The 21969-nt window shown below is 35.7% G+C and overlaps 1 protein-coding gene across 10 annotated transcripts in view; it reads right to left on the minus strand.

Annotated features, from left to right (window-relative positions):
* Window positions 1–21969, minus strand: part of PDLIM5 (PDZ and LIM domain 5) — a 196142-nt gene that overhangs the window by 68953 nt on the left and 105220 nt on the right. For 2 of the 10 annotated variants that reach the window (XM_014839397.3, XM_070505357.1), the window contains exons 4-7: window positions 17714–17756; window positions 15663–16081; window positions 6426–6598; window positions 5994–6030 (exon numbers count right to left, since the gene is read on the minus strand). In XM_014839397.3, coding sequence (XP_014694883.3) covers window positions 5994–6030; window positions 6426–6598; window positions 15663–16081; window positions 17714–17756 — 672 coding nt within the window. Of the gene's footprint in view, window positions 1–4317; window positions 5451–5993; window positions 6031–6425; window positions 6599–6862; window positions 6881–9216; window positions 9232–12699; window positions 12717–15662; window positions 16082–17713; window positions 17757–21969 lie in introns of those variants that run through there. The other 8 variants (XM_070505356.1, XM_070505354.1, XM_070505352.1 and 5 more) reach the window with 8 other exon arrangements.

Below are 21969 nucleotides of genomic sequence, written 5' to 3' on the forward strand. Positions count from 1 at the left end.
GATCTTTACTTATACAGCTACAGTCTCATCCAGGAAGAAACACCATGTTTATTAGAATGCCTTTTCTGGGGCCGGCCCAGTGGTGCAGCGGTTAAGTGCACATGTTCTGCTTCAGCGGCCTGGGGTTCGCCAGTTCGGATCCCGGGTGCGGACATGGCACCACTTGGCAAGCCAGGCTGTGGCAGACATCCCACACATAAAGTGGAGGAAGATGGGCACGGATGTTAGCTCAGGGCCAGTCTTCCTCAGCAAAAAGAGGAGGATTGGCAGCAGATGTTAGCTCAGGGATAATCTTCCTCAAAAAAAAAAAAAAAAAATGCCTTTTCCTTCCAATTAGTATGATCATACTAAGAGTCTTGTCTTCCAAGAGCACATACTGCAGTTGGAGGTTTGGGACATGCAGACAAATATCCATAACACAGATTAGAAATGGAGGTGCCCAAAGAGGGGTAAAATACTATAGGATGTTATTCCAGAAGGGAGAGGATCATTCCTCCCAGGGAGGGTGGGCCAGTACACTATGGGTGAGGCTGTATGGTCAGAGTTTTAGGAAGAAACAAGAAACCCTTTCAAGAGAGAGCATTTGCACGCAGCCCAGTCATTCTCTGGCACACCACTGGCATTTTGGGCAGGAAGACGCTTCAATCTGTGGGATTATTCAGAGCATTACTTTGAGCATCCCTAGCCTCCTGCAGCACCTCTTGACCTCATAAGATCTGTAATAATACAGTATTATCCTCCTACACATTCCCAAAGGCTACTCAGAGCAGCATCTCCCTCAGGAGAACTAGGGGTAAATTTTTAAGGATGTGAAGAAAACGGCAGAGGTGTTCAAACAAAATTTATTAAGTGACTGATTAAATGGCTAACACATTTGATTCTAAATGTTGCATATGGAAAATTATACAAAATCATAATATTTTATTGAGTGCTGCTTACCAGTTACAAGTGTTCATTACATTTACTCAGCTAATGCTAATTTTCTATTTTGAAGCTTCTCATTCCCTGATTCATTCATTTCGCCCTGACTATATTTGATTTCCCAATACCTTCACCTACTCCCGGGATGCTTCTGATACAATCAATAAATAAACATCCTCTACTTGAGCCAAAGAAAAGTAAATGTATCTTCCTTTAACTTCCATACACCTTTCAGGCTGCACTTACCTGATCTTTCACTTTAATGATTTCCCTAAACAGTGTTTGTGGTCTGGGTTGAAGATTTAAGGAGAAGGGATGAGAAGTGACAAAGACAGAGAGTGATGAGAAGATGAAGACAAGGCCCACACTGTTTGAGAACCTGTGCAACTGTGGTCCAAACTGGGATCGAAAAGATGATGATTCTGTGGCAGATCAGGTTCTCCAGAAAGCAGACTCCAAGACAGAGTTTAGAATGGAGGGTGCTTATTAACAAGGGCCGCTAGGACCAACACCTGTGAAAGAGGGAAGCCAGGAAGCAGGAGTATGCAGGAGGAGGCGTTGAATTGTCATACAGGACTTATGGCAGTCAGCTGACCGCACAGCAGTTCTGGAGCTGGAAGGGCCCTTCCCAATTGTCCCCAGCTGGGCTGAAACGGCCAGGCTTCTCACTGCGCCCCCCTCCCGGTCAGTTCACTGCGTGTGGACAGCCCCAGGAAGGCTGTGGTCTTGGAGGGGGCAGTGCTGCCACGGAAGTGGTATGAGAAGGCGCTGACCCCGGCACAGCCAGCAGCAGGGTACCAAGTGCTCTACTGACAGAGTGCCTGGGCGGGCAGCAGAGCGTCCACCACCGATTCTCACTGCAGATTTTAAAGAAGTGGAAACTCAGGGGCAGAGAGCAGTCAGCCACAAATCTGAATCTAAGACCAAGAATTTATCATTCTGTGTTTCTTAATATGATAACCACAAAAAAATGCTGACGTCTATTTTGGAAAGAATGAACAAGGAAATATTTACTTGGTTTAAGGAATTTTCTTGAATGGGATAAGTGAAAGGAATGGGTCCAAACAATTCTAGACAGGTTTATATAGAGAGGATTAAATTGTCGAATTCATCGCTAAAGTACAAATAGAGCATTATCTGTCAGATTTCTATACATGAAAGTTCTGATTTTGAACATCTTTATGTATGCTTTACAGGGCAGTCTAGTCTCTACATGCATCACCAACAAGCACTGTATTAATGCCTCCTTCTTTTAGGTCTTCAACAGGTCTCAACGGGAAAAGCATTAAAGTGATAACTATGCCCAGGGCTGGCACTAACTAGGGGAATGGACTTTATTTAGCAAAATAACCTCCTTGGTTCTTCATGTTTTAATTTTACTTGGAAGTCGTTAAATACAATAAGAAGACAACTTCTCAGGTAAAATGCTGTGAATAGTATTGAGAATATGTGTCATCTGCCTATATGCATAAACATTCTATTTCTGTATCATGCTTCCCCTCATACACCACATGTTGGCCACACTGTCCTTTCAGGTCAATGCTTGCCACGCTCCTTTCCACCTCAGGGTTTCCACACTCGTTTCCATTCTGATCCCAAGAGATCATGTGATGGACCCCTTTTCTTCCCTTGGGTGACCACATTAAGGTCATCTCCTCAGAGGCCCACAGCATCTAAGTAACCCCCCCTGCCTATGCCAAATTTCCTTTATATTAACTTATTTGATTATCTTGGTAACACAATCATCTCAGGTCATCATGTTTACATATTCACCTGTTACTCACTACTGAATCCCTAGCAGCTGGCATTCAAGCACTATTCAGTAATTATTCACGTCAAGGAATGAATGCAGGCAATGAAGGAATATTAATGACTTATGTGACTTTAAATATACATCAGAAACACAACAATTGCAAAATTATTTGTCTGGGGAAGATCACTTCATTCTATAGTTCTGAATAAATTTGAATAAAAGAAGGTTCTGCTATTTAACAAACTAAGAGATTTTTATCTGAGACTTCCTAAGGGTATAATAATGTACAAAATGAGTAGGCTTCTGTTTCCACAAATAATAACTTTTTTGAGGTAACAAAACTATTGACTGTGTGGGAGACATTCCATCTTCTGACTGGTAAAACAGTTTAAGAAAAAAAATGTTGACAAATTGTTGTTAAGAGCAACTTTCCAATTTTACTTTAAAAACAAGCCTATGATAAAGAAAGTCTGTATAAGAGAGACAAACAAAAACAAGCTATAAATCAGGTCACTAGACTTGCAATAATATTTTTGCAAGAAGCTTTTATAATTTTTGGCTAGCCTTTCAGCTAGGAATATAAGATGTCCCAGGAGATTAATTGAGCACAGGAATTCAACCTCTGACAGGGTCAAATGGAATGTCCTTTGTGATGCTGGCTGAATATTCACCCTCATACTCAAATATGAATCGTTCCATTTAAGTAAGTCTCTGCTTTCATGAGACATTAAATACTTTATTTTTAACTAGGCAAGGTATGAAATTCTTATTTTCATCTGTACCTACTTCAAGTTATAAATTTCTATACAGGTTCTCTTGTCTCTATTAGGGAAAAATTCTTTTATTTACCTCAAAGTCTCTTTCTAGTAGTTCTTTCTCTCAACTCTGTAGTTATTCTAGAAATTTGATTCTTGGTGGAAAATATCATGTTTACTATACCCACACCATTGATTTTCATGAGAATTTGATTCTGTCTTCTTTCAAACATCATCTTTTGAAATCAATGAAGAATTATTAGGTATAGGAAAGCCTGGCCTAAGAAAGTAGATTTTCTTATAGAGGCCAGAGACACAGTAATAACCGGAACTGACGGCCGAGTCATAAAATCACAAGCAGTATGTGAAGAACAGCTGATGCAATAAAAGAAAGACATGTTAATATATTATGTAGTAGAAAATGAACAGATACATCCTAGAACTATTTTTAAATGAATTTGACATGCCAAATTTCAAATAGTAATCAATCACTAACTGAAATTAACGTTAGTTTCTCCAAATTATCAGGTAGTTGTCCTAGTCTATGGTGACATTAAAGTGAAGAAAACCTGGAAAAGTGAAAAATGGAACCTTGAATGCAGGCAAGATTCTTCAGTAATCATCTTCAAACAAAGACTAACTCTATTTTGTGCCATAGTCTAACTGATCTTATGCTACTCATATAAGATGTTATGTTAAATAATATAACAATGCAGGAAAAAAATCGAATATGGGCCTTTGTCATATTCCATACTCACATTTTAGGAACATTAAAAATGTTTTCCCAATGAAAGGTCAAGAGAATTATTTATTTTACCCAAGTAATATTCTAACAGTCTTGGATGGTATTGTTACTAGCTTCAAGGAAACAGAAAACAAGTACAAAGCTAAGTGAAATGCAACTTTATTACAATACTTTTCCAAACTTCAAAATGCATGTATTATTGAATTTAGATCTAATATATAATACATTATATTACAAGACAGAAAGCATTTCTAGTCAGATATTTAGCTTGCATGTTTTGCCCAAAACAGAGCTTCCTACGAACAGTAGCAATGCACGATAGTTTATATCACTAAGTAAAATATTTCTCTGATGTCACATAAAGAATCATTCGTATTGCATTTTATGTTCATTTTCTCTAATTTAGAAACAAAGCAAACTTATCTTTTCTATATCTTACTAGTTAGTGTCTAGAAGTTGTCTATACCCTAAAAACATCCACCGGCTTAGAAATATTTCCTTTGGTAGAAAATAGGATTTTTGAAACTAACCAACCAAAAGAACACTGCATTTCCCCATTGAAAATAGGGGCAGCATTCTCTTTTTTCCGTTTTTAGGAGCCAAATCTGAGCCTCCTCCTTTTCATACAGCCATCCTGAATAGTTCCTGCTTTAAAAGATATTCAAACCTATAATGAACTCTATTCTAATAAATTCTTCTCTGTTTTGTCTTGCCTCCTCATATTTGTTTATTTAGAATAATTTACAACCCACTTAGAACATTACATAATAATAAACTTAAAAGTAATCCTGGAAAATGTAGTAACATAAAGGAAGTATTTTCCAAATTAGACAAGGACATTATTTGCTCATCCATCTCTGCTTCAAACGACCAACCAAATTCAACTTACGAAAAGAATTCCTTTTCCAAGGTCACTATCCTAATAACAATGGAAAAAGATGTAAATCCACTGAAGAGATCTAGTCCTTTAATTTGCTCTCTTAGTTTAACATCTATGAGCTACCTACTAGCACAAAACATGTTCATCCTCCCATTTTCACAACAGCAGGAAATGGTTAGAAGAGTATAGAAAAAGTTCTATTTTTTCATAAGGCAAATTTAACACAGATTTTGCTACGAAGACGGAAAACAAAGTGAATGAAAAGGTGTGTGCTGGCTGCTTGGGGGGGCAAGGCTCATAAATCACTGTACGTTAAGAGCACGTGCTGAAACTTCATGGTGCCAGTCACGTAATTTTGTGTATTTGGGACTAAAGACGTGAAGGGGTATCTTTTCCCTGTGGAAATAAAAAAAAGAAGAGAAAAGAAAAGAAAAGTGATAGAAGAGTCATAAGAAAGAGAAAGAAAAGTTTCTAAGTTCATCATGCAGAAAACATGCCTTATAAAGCTTAATTTCACATAGCTGTTTTATTTAATAGCAAAGATTTTAAGGGGAGAGCATTTTTAGAAATACAGAAATTAATTCATAGAGCCCTCTGGGAAACATCAATTTTTATGCCCAAAATAAAGTGACTGCAAGACAACACATTGAACTCATACACAGAGATCTGTAGTGTTAGCAAAGCACCCCCAAATACACCTGCTGCTCACTTACTGCAATACAAAAGAAAAGAAGCATAGAGAGAAAATCCACACAATTCTACTAATTTAAAAATCTCTAAGTTGTACATTTAAGTCCCACAAAAGGCACCAAAGTTAAATGCTTAGCTTCTACTTGCAAAGACAATATGCCATATCATTACACTTGAAAACGTGAAAAAACAAATTGAGACCATTCATGAAAGGAAAGCATTCAACTTACAAAAAGACGGACAACTTACTTTGCCTTCTTTGTATTATCAGTTTCAGATTCTTTCACTGAAACACAACAAGCAATATTCAGTATTAGTAAGCTTTTTTTAACTTTAAAGTCACTTAAGCAATTACCTATACGAATCAATACCAAATGGTCAAGTTGCAGAGTGCCACTAAAAAAATTCCATAATATGTTGTCATTGGCTATATACTATAGTCAGTATGACTACTGCTACCACTACTAACTACTACTACTACCACTACTACCACTACTACACTTTTCAGTGTAAGACTCCTGGGCTAGTTTCTTATTTACAGTACCCATATTATGCATGGCATAATTTAAAAGCAAACTGTCTCAGGAAAATTACTGTTTTCCAATAACTGTCTATCAATCTAAATGCTATTCTCTATGACAAAGAACAAGCATCCATTAGAACCCCTAAATATGCACTCACGATGCTCGGTCCCAGTGATCTGGGCGAGGATTCGGAAAGAGCGAGACTGGGTTGTTCCGGTCCTTGGATGCCAGTCCTCAGTATCCTGAATCAGCCTCTTCTTGCTGGCATCACTGTGAGTGGGTATGTGATAAAACTCTGTGTTGCGCTCCACAATGTGTTTTCTTGGTGGGCTAGGGTTAAGAAAAAAAGAATTACAATATTTTTAATTATATTAAGGACAAAAATATCCACCAGCAAATTATTCATCATTTATACATTTAATCCTCAATGTTCCTCTTATACATTTTGCTACTAAGCCTCAGTTTTTTTTTTAAAAAAAGACATTGTTCTAAAATAGAGTAGACTAGGTTTTTAAAGAATTAGTAAAAAAACAAAAGGTACTTAAACACTAATATAAAATGATAGTATAAGTATCTATTCAACAGAAAGGTTACCGTTTAGGCGGGATTTTCCTTTTAATTGACAGAAGAAGGCAGCAGAAGAAAGATTTCCAACATGAAGAACAAGAAAAGAAAAGAATAAGAAAAGAAGGAAAATAAGAAATTAAAAAGTACACAGTAGTTAAAGTCAAATATTTAGAAATTACTTGTATTGTATGCCTAATAAATCACAGATACGGACTACAACCACTGTTAAATATCGATATGCTGCTAAAGGTACTGACTTTCACAAAATTAAATGATCATATCTTCCCTAGGCCCAGGAACCAAAAAATGGTTTCATACAGGCTAAACCAGCAATTCCAAAAACAATTTTGAAAAGGCCCAGACCACCATTTTCTATAGTTTTCTCATTCACTTGTACAGATATCCCTCATTCTAAATAGAGTGAGTGCAGGACGAGCGGAATGAAGAAGAGCTGTGGTGGATCAGAAACCAACGAAACACCTATCAAAAGACCAAGAGGTAAATCTTGGCTCTGTGACTTGCCAGATGCTTGATTTTGGACAAGTCGATCTCACTGAGCCTCAGTTTTTCATTTATAAAACAAGATTATCACAAAGTAGCATTGTTCTGAGGATTAAATGAGATAATATATGTGAAAGGGATTTGTAAACTACAGAGTTTAAGAACTTTGAGTTTGCTAAGAACATTCATTTTTTCTATTAACAAACCATAAATATTAAGGAATTTACAATGTATACTGTTTTTACACTTTAACCTAAGATCTACTGAACATAATACATACTCGTCCCCTCTCTCCTCCCTCCCCCAAAAACAGGAGAAATGCAAACTTTCCGAGGCTACGAATTTAACATCAGAAGAGTCTGACTCTGGACTAGCAGACGACTGGCACAGACCCAAGGAGAGAAACCACTCTAAGAGTGTCAGGTGTGGGTGGCAACACCTGCTGGGTAGAACTCCTGAGAAAATCACAGTACTCTAAGCCTGCCAAAGGACTGCTGTCATTTTAACAGTCACACTATCAAAACCGTCTCGGTACACAAGAAGAGTTTGTGTCCAGTGAAGAACATGACAGAATTCAAGTTAACATTGGCTTTAGAGTCAGACACAATAGTTTCAAGTACCACATCCTCCACTCAGTGTGTGCTGTAGATAAGTCAAGTAACTTTCATCTGACAAATGGAGACTGCATCCACCTTAAAGGGTTATTTTGAGGAATATGTAAGATAGGTAATGTATGTAGTGTTTTCCACGGTAACTAACCCATACTAGTACAGTAATGATCACATAATGTGTTCGTCTATGACTACTAGAAAATGTATTTGTGATGCATGTTCTAAGACTATGGGTCATCTGCATACATAACAGAATCAATAGTATTTACACACAAAATTAGTAATACCCATTATACTTATTATTATAATTTATGGTACTATTTCAAGATTTCAGAGTGAAATATCTGAAATACCTTTTACTAATATTGAAAACCTAATGCTTTTTAAAAGACAAAATTTTTAAAAATTAGGAAATAATAGGCACAGATTACCTTATAAATACACTTCCTTTAACAGATATAAATTCCAAAACAGACGACACTTTATCTTATGCAATTTGAAAAACCTTTTATTTAGCTACTTATTATAGTTCTACATTTCTATATAGTGAGTGAGTGTAGCTGACTCTTATAGTGGTGCCAATTTTAGTGCCACTATAGGTTTGGTCTATAAAAATACAAAACAGCAGTGTCAAGCTATGATACTAAGAATAATAAAATGACGCCACTGAAAAATATCTTTTACCCACGACACCCTTGCAAAAAGTACAGTGCACCTTATACTCTGTGACATTCACCACAGCTCAAGGTCTTGTGTTAAGTGATAGAAGTTTCTAAACATTTACTTAGTGTTTTCTGGCTTCGAAACTCTAGACTCTGATACTCTATGATTAAAGAAGAGAATAATCTCAGTGATTTTATTTTTAAAAATGTATTTGGGATAGAACATAAATTTAATTATCAAGAGCAAATACTTTATTTCAAAATAGAGACATTCAAAATTAGCAAGTTCATTCAAATTTTTAAGAAATACTAAACCAAGGAGGCCCAAACTACACCTCTAACTCTAGTGCACACCGTCTGTATACTTACTTATCAGCCTACTAGGTTGTTCCACTATAGAAGTATGGTTGTTCTGAATATACTCAATGATTCAAATGAAGCTCTCTAGGATGTTAAACATGTTTCCTAGGCTCCTTAACAGATCTGAAAATTCTTGCAATGAGAAGACACTAAAAATCCACTGGTGGTGTTAAGTTGAAAGCAAGATGGAAAGTTACAGAGAGACAACGATGAAAATTACAAAAGGAACCAGTGATTAGGTACTTACACAGTGCCAGGGTTACTGGAGGAGTAATACACACAAAAAGACGTTATAGAGCAGAGAAGACATTGATGTTCCCAGGATGATGGAAAACAGACAAAGATGAGGCCAAAAAGAAGAAGAAAAGAAACAAAATGAAATAACGAAATTAGAAACGAATTTATGTGAAGATGTTACACAAACATCATGCTTCAAAATAATCATGTAAACACACAAAAACAAAAATGAACAAATGTTAGTCAAAATCCTGTTACACTGTTATTATTTGGACAACAGTTTTATAAATGTTTTTCTGTTTCCCAAAACACTGAGAAAAATTTTATATATTAATGCTAGTTCAAGTCTCAAGTTACTAATACCAAGGGAGAGAGATCCACTATGTAAAAAAAAAGTTCTAAGTTTCTATAAAATCCATTTTATCACGAATCTAAGTTCCTACCATGTTCCTAACAAAAGGCAGACAATAAAATAATTACTAGATGGTAAGATGTAGAAACAGATCATTTTAGAAACCACTTTTAAAATCCGATCAGAATAAGAGAAAATCTTTCACTGTCACATAATACAAGTATATATTAATAGCAAGTGTAATCTCCTCACATAAACTATCCTAAATCATATATTAAAAAGGAATGATAAGCTATTTGAAAATATTCTCTAATTTTTTGCAATGTAATGATTATGATGAAAAAATATAAGAAACACACTGGGTCATAAATAATGAACTATCACTCAATTTTCATACTCTCCTGTCTGGCATTACACTGCCCTCATTCGCAAGCATATCCCAGTAAGTTTAGAACTGATTTGTGGGAACTCCACCATTCTGTAACAGCAGAGACCTCATTACTGCCCAGAAGGGCACGTCTGATATGATACAGTTAAGGAACGAGGTTAGTAACACCGGAAGAGGGAAACCTCAAAACATAATTCATTCACATAGCTGATGAAGCGTAGAATCATTAGAAACAAATATATTCATATTCCATCATGGATAGCGAAGACTAAACTCTATAAAGTGTGTCAACACACTGTTGAATCAATCCTTCTGCAATGAAGTTTAGTTAGAGTAACTACTAATTCATTATAAATGTAGTAAGAAACACTGCCCCGCAGTCTGAACACTAAGACCGTGCAGTGTAGCTACGCTATATTTCCACACACTCGAGTCAGTTTCATTAACTCAGCAGAGGGCTGAGTTTTGCTGAATGGGAGTGACACGCAGGACTAAGTCGATCTCAATAGTTTACAGGTATTTATTCTTCTGTAGCCACAATGCAAAGCATTCTCTCCTCTGCACTGCTATTTTAAATAGCAGGGATATTTTCCAAATTACCTTCTCCTGAACAGAGTAGAATTTTAGACATCTATTTAAACATTTGAAAGTTTAGGAAAATCTTTATGTCAACATGAAGTTGGGGGTAAATGTTCTATGGCGTGGTGGGGGCAGCAAGTGGGGGGTTGATTGGTTTTAACTGGAAGATGTCAACTTGAATATGTCAAACAAATATTTTCACGTATTTTAGAAAATGTACCCTAATGAAATAGCAACCATACACGGCAGTGGCATCTGTGCCAAGGTGACAGTCAGATGGCCTGGTTTCTCACCGTAGCTGTGCTGCCCACTTCGCCTGTGCCCTGGGCAAGCTGCAAGTCACAGAACCCTCATTTTCCTCAACAGTGAAATGGGTTACAATTTCTCTGTCTTTCAGACCTCTGGTAAGGTCATGTGTTTAACATATTTGAAAGCACTTTAAAAATTATATAGGGGGCCAGCCTGGTGGTGCAGCGGTTAAGTGCGCACCTTCCGCTTTGGCGGCTCGGGGTTCGCAGGTTCAGATCCCGTGTGGGGACGTGGCACTGCTCATCAAGCCATGTTGTGGCAGCCGTCCCACATATAAAGTAGAGGAAGATGGACATGGATGTTATCTTAGGGCCAGTCTTCCTCAGCAAAAAGAGGAGGATTGGCAGATGTTAGCTCAGGGCTAATCTTCCTCAAAAAAAAAAAACTGTATAAGTACAGGTTTGCTGTTAGTATCGATTCCCCAACTGCTCAAAACAAGGAAAGTGCTATCAAACCTGGCTGTAGTTTATGCACATTATTCACTCATATAGCCTCAATTCACTCAATTTTCCTCAAGTCCATAATCACTAAAAACAAACACTAATTTCAAGTAACAGAAATAAGCCCGGGTCACAAGCAGGTGATGCAGAGGAAGGCATACCAAACTTTGGCTTCCAAAGACCTAATCTCGAATCTTTATCACTTACAAGCTACATGACTTGAAAAATTACATAACCTCTCATTGTTCAAAGTCTAAAAGAGAATTAAATCAGATAATGCATTTAGGAAGACCTAGCACAATGCACAATAACACCTAATAACTTAATGAATCTGAATCTGGAATTAAAAAATGATTATAATTAACCTAAAAGCTAAATTTATTTTTCCAAGTCTTATTTTTCCTCCTTTACAAGTCAAACTGTTATGTTGGAATCTAGTAACTAGTTAAAATCTTTGTGTATAAGAATCTCACTTTAACTAGACAACAGGAAATGAGGGTTTGGGGATGTCTGACCAGTACACTGGTGCATAGTATTCCTAGGTGTGTACAACATGAAACCATCCTGTCAGTGAGACCACAGCCACACCAGAAGGAAGCTGCTCTCATAATTCAAAGTGAATTCTCGTGGGTGTGTCTAAGACTGATATTCCCTATTTCCAATGCTGCTCTACAATGTGATAAGAAATTTCTCCACATGCTCAGAATAATCATAACTCCATTAAAACAAAATTACTTTAAGTTCTTATCTAATGTGATTTTTATCAATTTTTAAAGCTAGTAATCACCAGCCTGTTTACTGTCAATACTAACAGACATAAAAGCAAGGTTTTAAAATTAGATCACAGTGATTCCCAATGCCTATGCCAACTAACTGTGACATTAGTAAGTTCGTAATTATCTCTCTCAACTAATTTCAAAGGTGTATAACTTTCTATCATCCAGTAACACACAACTGCACATACAGAGGTCTAAACCTTCCAGGAATATTGTTTGAAAACTCATAAAGCTTTTAGAGACTTTCCTGGGAAACACTGGTTTTTGATATGAATTTGGAAATCAACTTAGTTTTATATATGCTATTCACTAGAGGTACGTATCTTTATTCTTCTCCATCTATCTTTATCGTTGTCTTCTGTCTCAACTGATACAAATTACATTCCCACAAGCATTACCTCTTTTAAACCATTACACAGCAAACCCCACATATATTTTATGAAAAAAGTTAAACACTACCATTTATTACTATAAAGCAATTCACCACAACATAGCAATGCAAACCAAACCTACTGAAAACACTAAATGTGGTTATTCTAAGTTACAGCTGTTTTGCAAAATTTAACTTAATTTTGCAAAAATCAGGCATTCATGCTGTTTACTCATATATAAATCACCATATTTCCTCTCCAGTAATGTAGATACTAACTTTGTCACTTGTGTTTTCTGCAAAAAGAAAAGCATTTAAAAATATTACTACCATATTGTTTTTTTATTTTGTACGTTCCAAGGCCAGATTCTTCAAAATACCACATAGGAACTGTTAGAAGAGACTGCAGTCCAACAAAACTGACATTTAGGAAGGCTCTATGAAAGACTTACCTCTTGAAAGCAGTGGCACATTATAATGCAAAGGCCTTTGGAAACGGAAAAAGGTAATCACTTCAGCTACCTGACGCAAAGAGCTCCCCTCCAGTCTGGAATATAAAGCCCATTTTCCTCTAAGGAGAGGAAGGAGAGTAGTAAAGAAAACAGCAAGCCGAGACCAACTATCTGTGTACGCAGAAGAAAGATTAAAACTTTCTTAAAGCGCCTTGTTCATTATTATTTATAAGAAAGAACAGGAATGCTTATGTGGTATTATTAAGAAACATTCTAAAAATATCAACATAATTATAGATTTCATACTATCAGGATGAATAACTATTTCTCAGTAATGATGCTTAATTAATAAGCATTTGTGTCTTCTATTTATTAATCCTATAGAAATTTGTGTGGGATGTCTCTCAAACAGGCACATTAGCTATTACTTTAAATCACATAGAAACTAACAGTCCTCCTACTTTGAGGAAAAAGATAACTATGCGTTTAACTTTAATTCTTCTGAACTCTTAAAGTTTTGGTTACTGGCAATATATTATTTATAAAATAAAAATTAATTAATAAAAAGTAACCACTCTCAACTTTGAAAGAGCTTTGTTGCAGACCTTTTGTAACATTATAAAAATATGGGAAATTTAATTATCACATAATTAGTAAAAAATCTGACAATGATTTCAGAAAAACCATCTGACGTCTGATGTAGGAAATGCATTCGTCAATGTCACAAAACACCTACTATTCAAAACGACACATGACTGCCTAGTAAAGGGTGTGATCTATTTTTGATTTCACTAATCTAAACACAGTAAGAGAAAGGGCACTGCAAACTTGTCTTAGAATTTCAGACACCACACGTTGCTTTCACAGAAATCCAGTTCTTGTCCTAACAGCTGGACAACATTTGAAGTCAAGCTCTTTTCAAATACACCCAGTTTCTAAATGCAAAGCAGTAACTTGCTTGCTGATGATGCAAAATATGTAATAATCCCTTTTCTCCTGAGTCTTGCCCAGTGCTGGACACCAGGCACATGCTCCATAATCCCACGTCGACTGATTAAGAAGCCACCATAGCGGCCCTATAACCATACCACTGCCTACAGTTATAGTTTGAAAATAATAAGCTTTAAAGTGTTTCAAATTTAATCACCAAAGCTGTGCTTATAAAACACAAAATTTAAGCTTGGTATTTTCACGTGTTTTAAATGTCGTACTTTTTCATAACCTCGACTTGCTTATACTTCCATGATTTTCCAGAAAAAAGACTTTCTTACAAAATTTCAAGAAGTGTTAGTAAGGAGAAAAGATTTTAGCTCAAACACTTCTTTCAACGAACTTTCTTCTACCAAACCTGAAATTTAATAAACAGAGTAAACTTCTGCTTTTAGTTTTCTGTGGGGCTAGCACCTGAGGGGCAGCATCTGTCTTTTCAGGATATCTACTTCAATTACTCTAAAATCTACCGTCTTAACATAGACATACAAAAAAATATAACCAAACACACCTCAACACTATGTTATTCTCTTCCTCACATGAAAGAAGAAATAACACTGTTTGAGGGATTCGTTTTTCTCAATAAACACAGCAGAACTGTAAAAAGCCACCCACAACCACAAAACCCTCTGTGGGCCTGGGAGCTGCTCCTCCAGACCTGCTCTCCCTCTCAGCGGCAGCCTGGAGCCCTGCCACCTTCGCTGTCAGGGCCCCAGAGTCGCCATGGCAGCAGCGCTACAGAAAGCACAGCCCCTTCATTACATGAATTAACATTCGGAAGGGATTATCTCAGAAAAGACCTATCCACACAATTAGTTTAATTATATTTTCCTGGGAACTGGCATCGGTAAAAAGCTTCACGCATGCAGATTATTTCCCTTTGTTTTCCTTTTAAAGTACATTTTTGTCACAATAAATCTGATCAAAATGATTTTACAAAAATGACTTCGGCTTAGAGTATGGTCACTGAATTCCAAAAAGAATAAAATGACCACTTATAAATGGAGGCCATTGAAAATACACTTCAACCAATTTTTCAAAAAATATACCACAAAAAGGGAAAAATAATAAGGAATAGATTTTCAAAAACTTCTGCTGACATTACATATTTGCTGTCCACTGCTTTAAACCTGTTCATTTTAGAAAAATCTTTACAATGAAAATATTTTCTAATTTGCTTCTGATGTTTTTTACGTACCCCTTAATGTTACTGTTCTGCCATTATTATTTGCTTTTAAAGACTAAATTCTAGCTTAAGGTTATCTGAAAAGCGTGTTGCAAGCTATCTGACCTAAACTAATGCAGGATGCATAGACATGAGTTAAAACTCAATTTGCTTTCTGTCTTCTTAAGATTATTTCCTAGAAAGAAAGCTTCTCACCAACTCCTCATTCCTCTCTCCTCAGAGTGAGAGACATAAGCTGACACAACTGTAACACTGTTTAAACTTTAGGTGGCTAATCAAAGGATGGAAAAACTGAGGAAGAAAGATTCAAGATTCGCCCTGCATTATAAGTGCCAGCTGCTCAATGCTGTGCTAGGACTTGGAGAAAAAGAGTTATGGAGTAGGTTACATGGTTCATGACACGTCAAAATGCATAATTAGGTTTCGATTAACCTATAATTGCCTCGCAGAAAGTGCTGTATGTATATAATATAAAGCTACATGTTAATGAAGCAAATAAAACTTCACCTTCCTTCCTTCAAAGAACAGCTGATTTGGGGGAATGTAGATTGTTTCCTGGAAATTGCCTGAAAAAAGAGTTTTGATAAAAGCAGAAAGCACCCTTGGCCACCTACCCATTTTGCTGTTTACTGTCACCCTGGGATCCTCTTCTCTGTCCCTCTGCTAGCTCCTGAGCAGTCTCGGCACACACGCTGGTGACTGTGGGCTGCCGTGGGACAGTAACTGCAGGTTTACCAGCGCTCAGTGCAGATGGACGCTGGTCAGCACTAAGATTGGCATTAGCATGCAGTCCAGACGCAGCAAATGGGGGAGGTGTGACAGCAGCCACGGGTGGAGGGGAAGCATGTGATGAAGTGGTCGCATGGGCTGGGGTGAAGGCGGACGATGGTGATGGGATGGATGTGACTTTTGGTGAAGACACAGAGCCAAAGGGCCGGGGTGCCTTATTGTAGGTCATGTTGGTGGTGGAAGTGACTTTGGACACAGCAGGAGATGTAATGGGCACAGGTTTAACTACTTCTTTAGGTTCTCCCTATGTAAAATAAAAATAAACATACACAAAACACACCAAACACATGCAAAATGGATTCACTGAAAAGAACACACAGCTAGTTTCTAAAAGACAAACACAATCATGTTAGCAGCCCAAACTTTACATGTTTCCAGATAAAAACAATGAGCTGATATAGCATAACATGCATGCTAATGGGTCCCAACATGCATAATACAGATGCACACAGTGAATATATTTTTTTAATAAAAACGAAAGGAGTTTCAAAACATTTGGGAAATAGAGCAGGAAAGCTATCATAAAGCCTAAAGGTCATCATAAGTGTCAAGTGAGACATATTCCAAAGGAACATTTTAAAAATACCCCATAATAAACAAAATATCTCTAACTGAAATGTTTATTTTAAAATATCCAGAGTCTCAATTAAAATTCCATCTTTCAAACAGGTTTAATTACTCTCCAGAGCAGAATTATTTGATTCATGCAGAAAGAAGAGCACATTTCTAACTCTTCAATTAAAAAAAAAAGAGTAAGATGATTTTCATCTAACTCAGAAATGTGCACATTCTAATTAATTATTTTGAATCACGAAGTTGCTTTCACAAAAACAACAAAAAAACAAACAAATGAACAAAAAAAATCAATCCTTTCCCTTTCCTGCAATCCACCTGTTTCTCTTTCTGGAATGTTCTGAGATATCATTCAGAGATGGAATAAAATTCTTTCCTTTTTCCAAAATAAATATTTAATAGTTATAGAAGGAAAAAAATGATCTTAGATGTTTCTTCACTACCATGAGCAAAAAAATAAAAAAAAAGAAAAGCTAGTAAGAAAGATCAATTTCTCCTAAAATTAACAGAATTTGTGTGTGCAAATCCCTATTCCAAAGCAAGTATAAACTTTAAGAGAAAAAAACAGTTTAAGTTTCTATGATGTTTAAGAATAAATCTCTACTCACCCTACCATCTCCAAAGAAAAACAATGAAATTTTTTTTAAAGCATATAATGGTGGTTCTATTAAATTTAATTTTAAGAAGAAAAACGTGATCTAAATTAATCTTACAGAAACAATAAAGCTAGCTGAGAGGGGGAAATAGCTTAATGCCTCAGCAAATCAATATAATAAGTAATTCAATGGAAAGGCACAAGGAGAATTAAGGAGAAAACTCCAAAAAGCATAAACCAGATGTATATGAATAATGGTTTGGGACAAAATGAGGATATATACGAGAGAAAAGGGTACTTGCCAATAACCTAATCTAAGAATACTCTGAAAACATAATTAAAAACTTATTATTAAACAAAATGTTATTAAAGACTTATTGTAATATTCATTTTCAGTAACCGCTTATTCTCTTTAGAAAATGTGAATAAAGATAGGCAAATTAAAAGTGAATGTAAGAAACTGAGACATAAGTTATTGATAACATATGACATTGGAAATAATGTTTTAATCATCCAGGTATAATTATAGATGGTAATCCTGTATACGTTAATTTCCATTTTCCCCTGTTATCTTTAAAGGAAAAGAACTGTGAAGAAAACTGTATTGAAACTACAAATTGTGAGTATGGCCTAAGACAGGAATGAAATTGCAGGGGTTCAAGAGGGGCTATCAAATGGTACCCTAGTGATACTAGGATAGAAACGCACCTTTTGAACAGGAACCAGCTCAGGCTTGGATGTAGGAGATGCTCTGAGGGGGAAAAAAGAAAAAGAGAAAAAAATGACTTTTGCAAACTCGAAATCTTATTAATGGAATTTTTATTATATACCTTAGTATACTAAACCATCAGAATTTATAGTTTCTTAATTCATGATTTTGACTATTTACAAACTACTAATTAGTTCATGTAAGTCAAATGCTGCAAGATCCAATACCCTTTCATCCTAGATAATCATTAGTTCTCTACATACTCAAACGAGGGAAGACAAACACCAATCCTGTTAGCTGATGAACCCATGTTTAAGCTTTAAATTAAGGCTATTCCCCATCCAAAAGGGCAAAGTAGAATAAGCGTGACTTTCTGATCCTTGAGGGGTTCCTCATCTAAGCCGAATCTCTGTCTCCAACAGTATGTGCCTTTTCTCCTGACATCCATGAATATGTCCATAGGCTACTGGGTTCCTCTGTGAAGATAGTGAGTAAATTCTGGTTGAATTGGGTCACCGAATGAGTATTTATTTCGTACTCATACTTGTAAGTCCTTATGCAAGTTAATACATTTGTTATACTAAAACTAAACTGTAAGTTCCTCCTCTAGGCTATAATTTCAGTGGGTGATGACCATGTCCCATTTGTGTCTCTGTATCAGCACTGTGCCTGACATGTCATAGAGGTCATCAGTAATAAGCGTGGAAAACAGAGAACAAGGAAAGCACAAAAATCCATGCACAGAATTTGACTATTTGCAAGTTCAGATTATTTTTAATATATGCTTTTTTGTATTATTACCGTCTCTTTGGTTATCATGGACTAATAGTAACAATAACTGATTTGGAGCAATTATCTCATGACAAATAAGCAAAGCAGCAACTATCAGTATCCTCATTTTCCAGATGAGGAACTTCAAAGCTAGAGAAAGTAAATCACTAGGATGGGGCTAAGGCCAACAGTTCTTTTATATTACAAGGCCCTGGCTGTAGTCAAGGACAGTAACAAAATGTTTGGGAAAACTTCTAATGATTTACCTAGTATTAAGGTATATGTTATGTTTACTTAGGCCAGAAGCAATTTCACTCCTCTTACACAAACCTGATAAGACATCAAGTGCAGAATTCAAGAAATGCAACCGTAGTAGGTAAATTATAAGTGATAATAATTTTAAGATACAAACCATGAGATCATTTTACTTATAGTGATAACAGATCACCAATAGAAAACGCTTGTAAAGGATATTTGGTCTCTACGAGCATAACCTAGCAATGAACTCCAATCAACATTTTTGGCAGCAATTGAATTTTCCAATAACAACTAATTTTGTTAGCTAGGGCAAGCACTGACTGAATAATTGGCTAACCTAATGAGAGGCCACAAAGGATGCTAACATTCAGTTACTGGAGAACAGAATTAGACTGTGTGCAGTTGCACAACCATGTGTACTCTCAAATGGACAATTTCTCTTTTACCTTACAGGATTATGATTACAAGCAAAGGAAACAAGTTCAAGTACACAACAGTGGAATCTTCCTTTCATTGAAATTTCACAATAAGATGTAATCACAAAGGATCTACTTATTAAAACCACCCAAGGCATTGTTGAAAGTTTGCCATAAGAGAGAGGATGGTATCCTTATGTATCTGGACACTTAAAAGGTGCATGGAGCTCATCTAGCAATATAAAAACAATCTCTAAAAAAGAACAAGATGTTTAACAGTCATTAGGTTTCCAAATGGAATAAAATGCATATATTCTATGTCCAAGAAAACAAACCCCTTAGTTTTTTTCTAGGTGTTAGTTCCTACTTAAACAGTGTTAGCAACAACAAAACCACAATGGTTAGTTTTCATTAATTCTGAAGTCTAACTTCTTATTTTGTGGAGAAAGCACAGAATAATAATGAGTCCTAACGTACTTTATAGAGTGAAAGTTCTACAAAAAAACTGCTTGAAATCTTGAACTCACAAAAAAATTTTAAAATCTGAAACTCAAATCTGTTTGCCCTGTTTGCCTTCTGATAAAATCTCACACATGCAACAGCATGAACTAAGACAAGCAGTCAGAGAAAAGAGGGGCTACACGCCCTCAGGATCCCAGGATTGAGTCCACTGCACATTAAAAACACAATCATTTGGAAGGAAAAAAATAGATGGCTTATAATTAAACATCAAATAACACAGCTGACACTAGATGCAATAAAAATTAGTTCTGTTGGTTTAAATATTTAAATAACAACACAGTGAGTCATAGAATCATTGAAACTTAGAAGGTCCCTCAGAGTTACTTTATCACAAGCCAATCAGGTACTCGTCCGACTTCTGTTTGAATAATTACAGCAGGTCACAATTTAAACCATGTAATTTTTGAATCCTGTTTAAAATGGTCTTCATTTTAGCGTGTTCGTTTTTTGGAGTAAACAGAAGTAATCAATCTGTCCACACTAAAAATATTTGGAAAAACATTTTTAACACACCGTATATGTACATAAAATCTATAACGTGCATTAGTTACACTTTAAAAGATCAGGAGGCTAGATAAATCTATTTAAATGTAATCACATACTCTTATGACGCTAAAACTATTGTGGTTCAGAATATTTAGAATACATGACAAATGAAATCTGCAAAATTACTGAATAGTAATAACACTAGCTCAAAAGAATAAAACTTTACTGATTATCACAGAATAACAAAAAGATACACCACCTTTTGCTTTCAAATGTGTAAAGATTTTTAAAAAATATTAATACATAATGCTTATGAGAATACTCTATATGTTGCTGGAAGAGTTGTATATTATTACGGCTTTTCTGGAAAATAATTTAGCATTTATTTATAAGAAGCTTTGAAAAAGCTCATGCCCTGTGACATAATAATCAACTTCTGAGAATCTATTATAAGGAAATAATCTGAAATATAGAAAAGACTTTATGTATAAACATACTTGTTGCCTACAGTATAACTTACACTAGTGAAAAATTGGGAACAACTGATCAAATTCACAACAATGAGGCAGTGGTTCACTGTAATATAACCACACGATGGAACACTGTGCAGAGATTAAAGTCACTCTCACAACTGCGTGAGAGCACGCTTACTTTGTGATGGTAAGTGAAAAAAGGAAGATATAAAATAGCATATATAGCATATCGGTACACGGAAAAAAGTAGATGGAAACACACACCAACAATTTAGTAGAGGCTCTCTGTGGATGATATTTGTTTTTTCTCTTCTGTGTGTTTTTATACAATGTATATGTGTTACTTTTTATAATAAGTAAGACTATGTCTCAAAGCATGCCTCCTAGAAAACTACTTTCCAAAACACAAAAGAAAAGAATAAGGTGTTGTTATCAAAGATATCTGGAAAACTTGAAGCTACATAAGCATCTTAGCCGCGAGACTTCTCAGAGCCTTTAAACGCCTAAAGAAGAAAATACTGTGAATTGTTGTCCATACCCATTTGAAATATGGAATACTCATTTATTTAGTTACTCATTTATTTAGGAGCCCTTTTTTAAGACTGGAGTTAGGAAGGGGAAAACCCTCTGGGAAATGCTATTTTAAAGAAACAAAGAAAGTAAACCTCTGTAAGTCTGAAATGTTTACTTAAGTCTCTTACAAGCAGCTAAAATTAAGGGAAAGAAATAGTACAATCCATAAAATCCTCAGGATCTTTTGTTATACAGCATATTTCTTATTGAACTAGTGCTTTCTTGAACTTTGTTTAATAAGATACTCAAAGACTAGGAGCATAATTTAATCAATGTTTATGCAGGAAAATCTCATTTCCTTCAGCAAAGTGAAATATATATTTCCTATACTCTCTGAGGAGAAAATCCTAATATACGAATGAGGAAAACTATTTCTCAAAATTAAAGTTTTTATAGTTTCTTTTTCTTTTTGTTTTAGAAAATTACTAGATTAACCATCTGCTCCTTTACTTTAGAAATGTCATGGATTACTTAAAAGTAAATAATTTTGTAAAGATTTTTAAATAGTTTTAAAAACTAAGGTATAATTATTCAAAGTTATTCCTACATTTTTCTCTTCAATCCTGGGAAATACGCAATGGGATAAAATCTCTCCCTTTCAATCACAGTGATCATCACAAGTCACTTTTGTGTAGTGTGTGTTTCAAACCAGCAGAGATCCTGGAAATGGCTTAGTGCCATGGGCTCAACAATTTGCCTATTGTTCTCTCCTCCCCGAGTGCAAAGTCACTGTACAGGAGTAAGCTATGATGGTGA

Source organism: Equus asinus, chromosome 3 (genome assembly GCF_041296235.1).
Source record: "Equus asinus isolate D_3611 breed Donkey chromosome 3, EquAss-T2T_v2, whole genome shotgun sequence".
Lineage (NCBI taxonomy): Eukaryota > Metazoa > Chordata > Mammalia > Perissodactyla > Equidae > Equus > Equus asinus.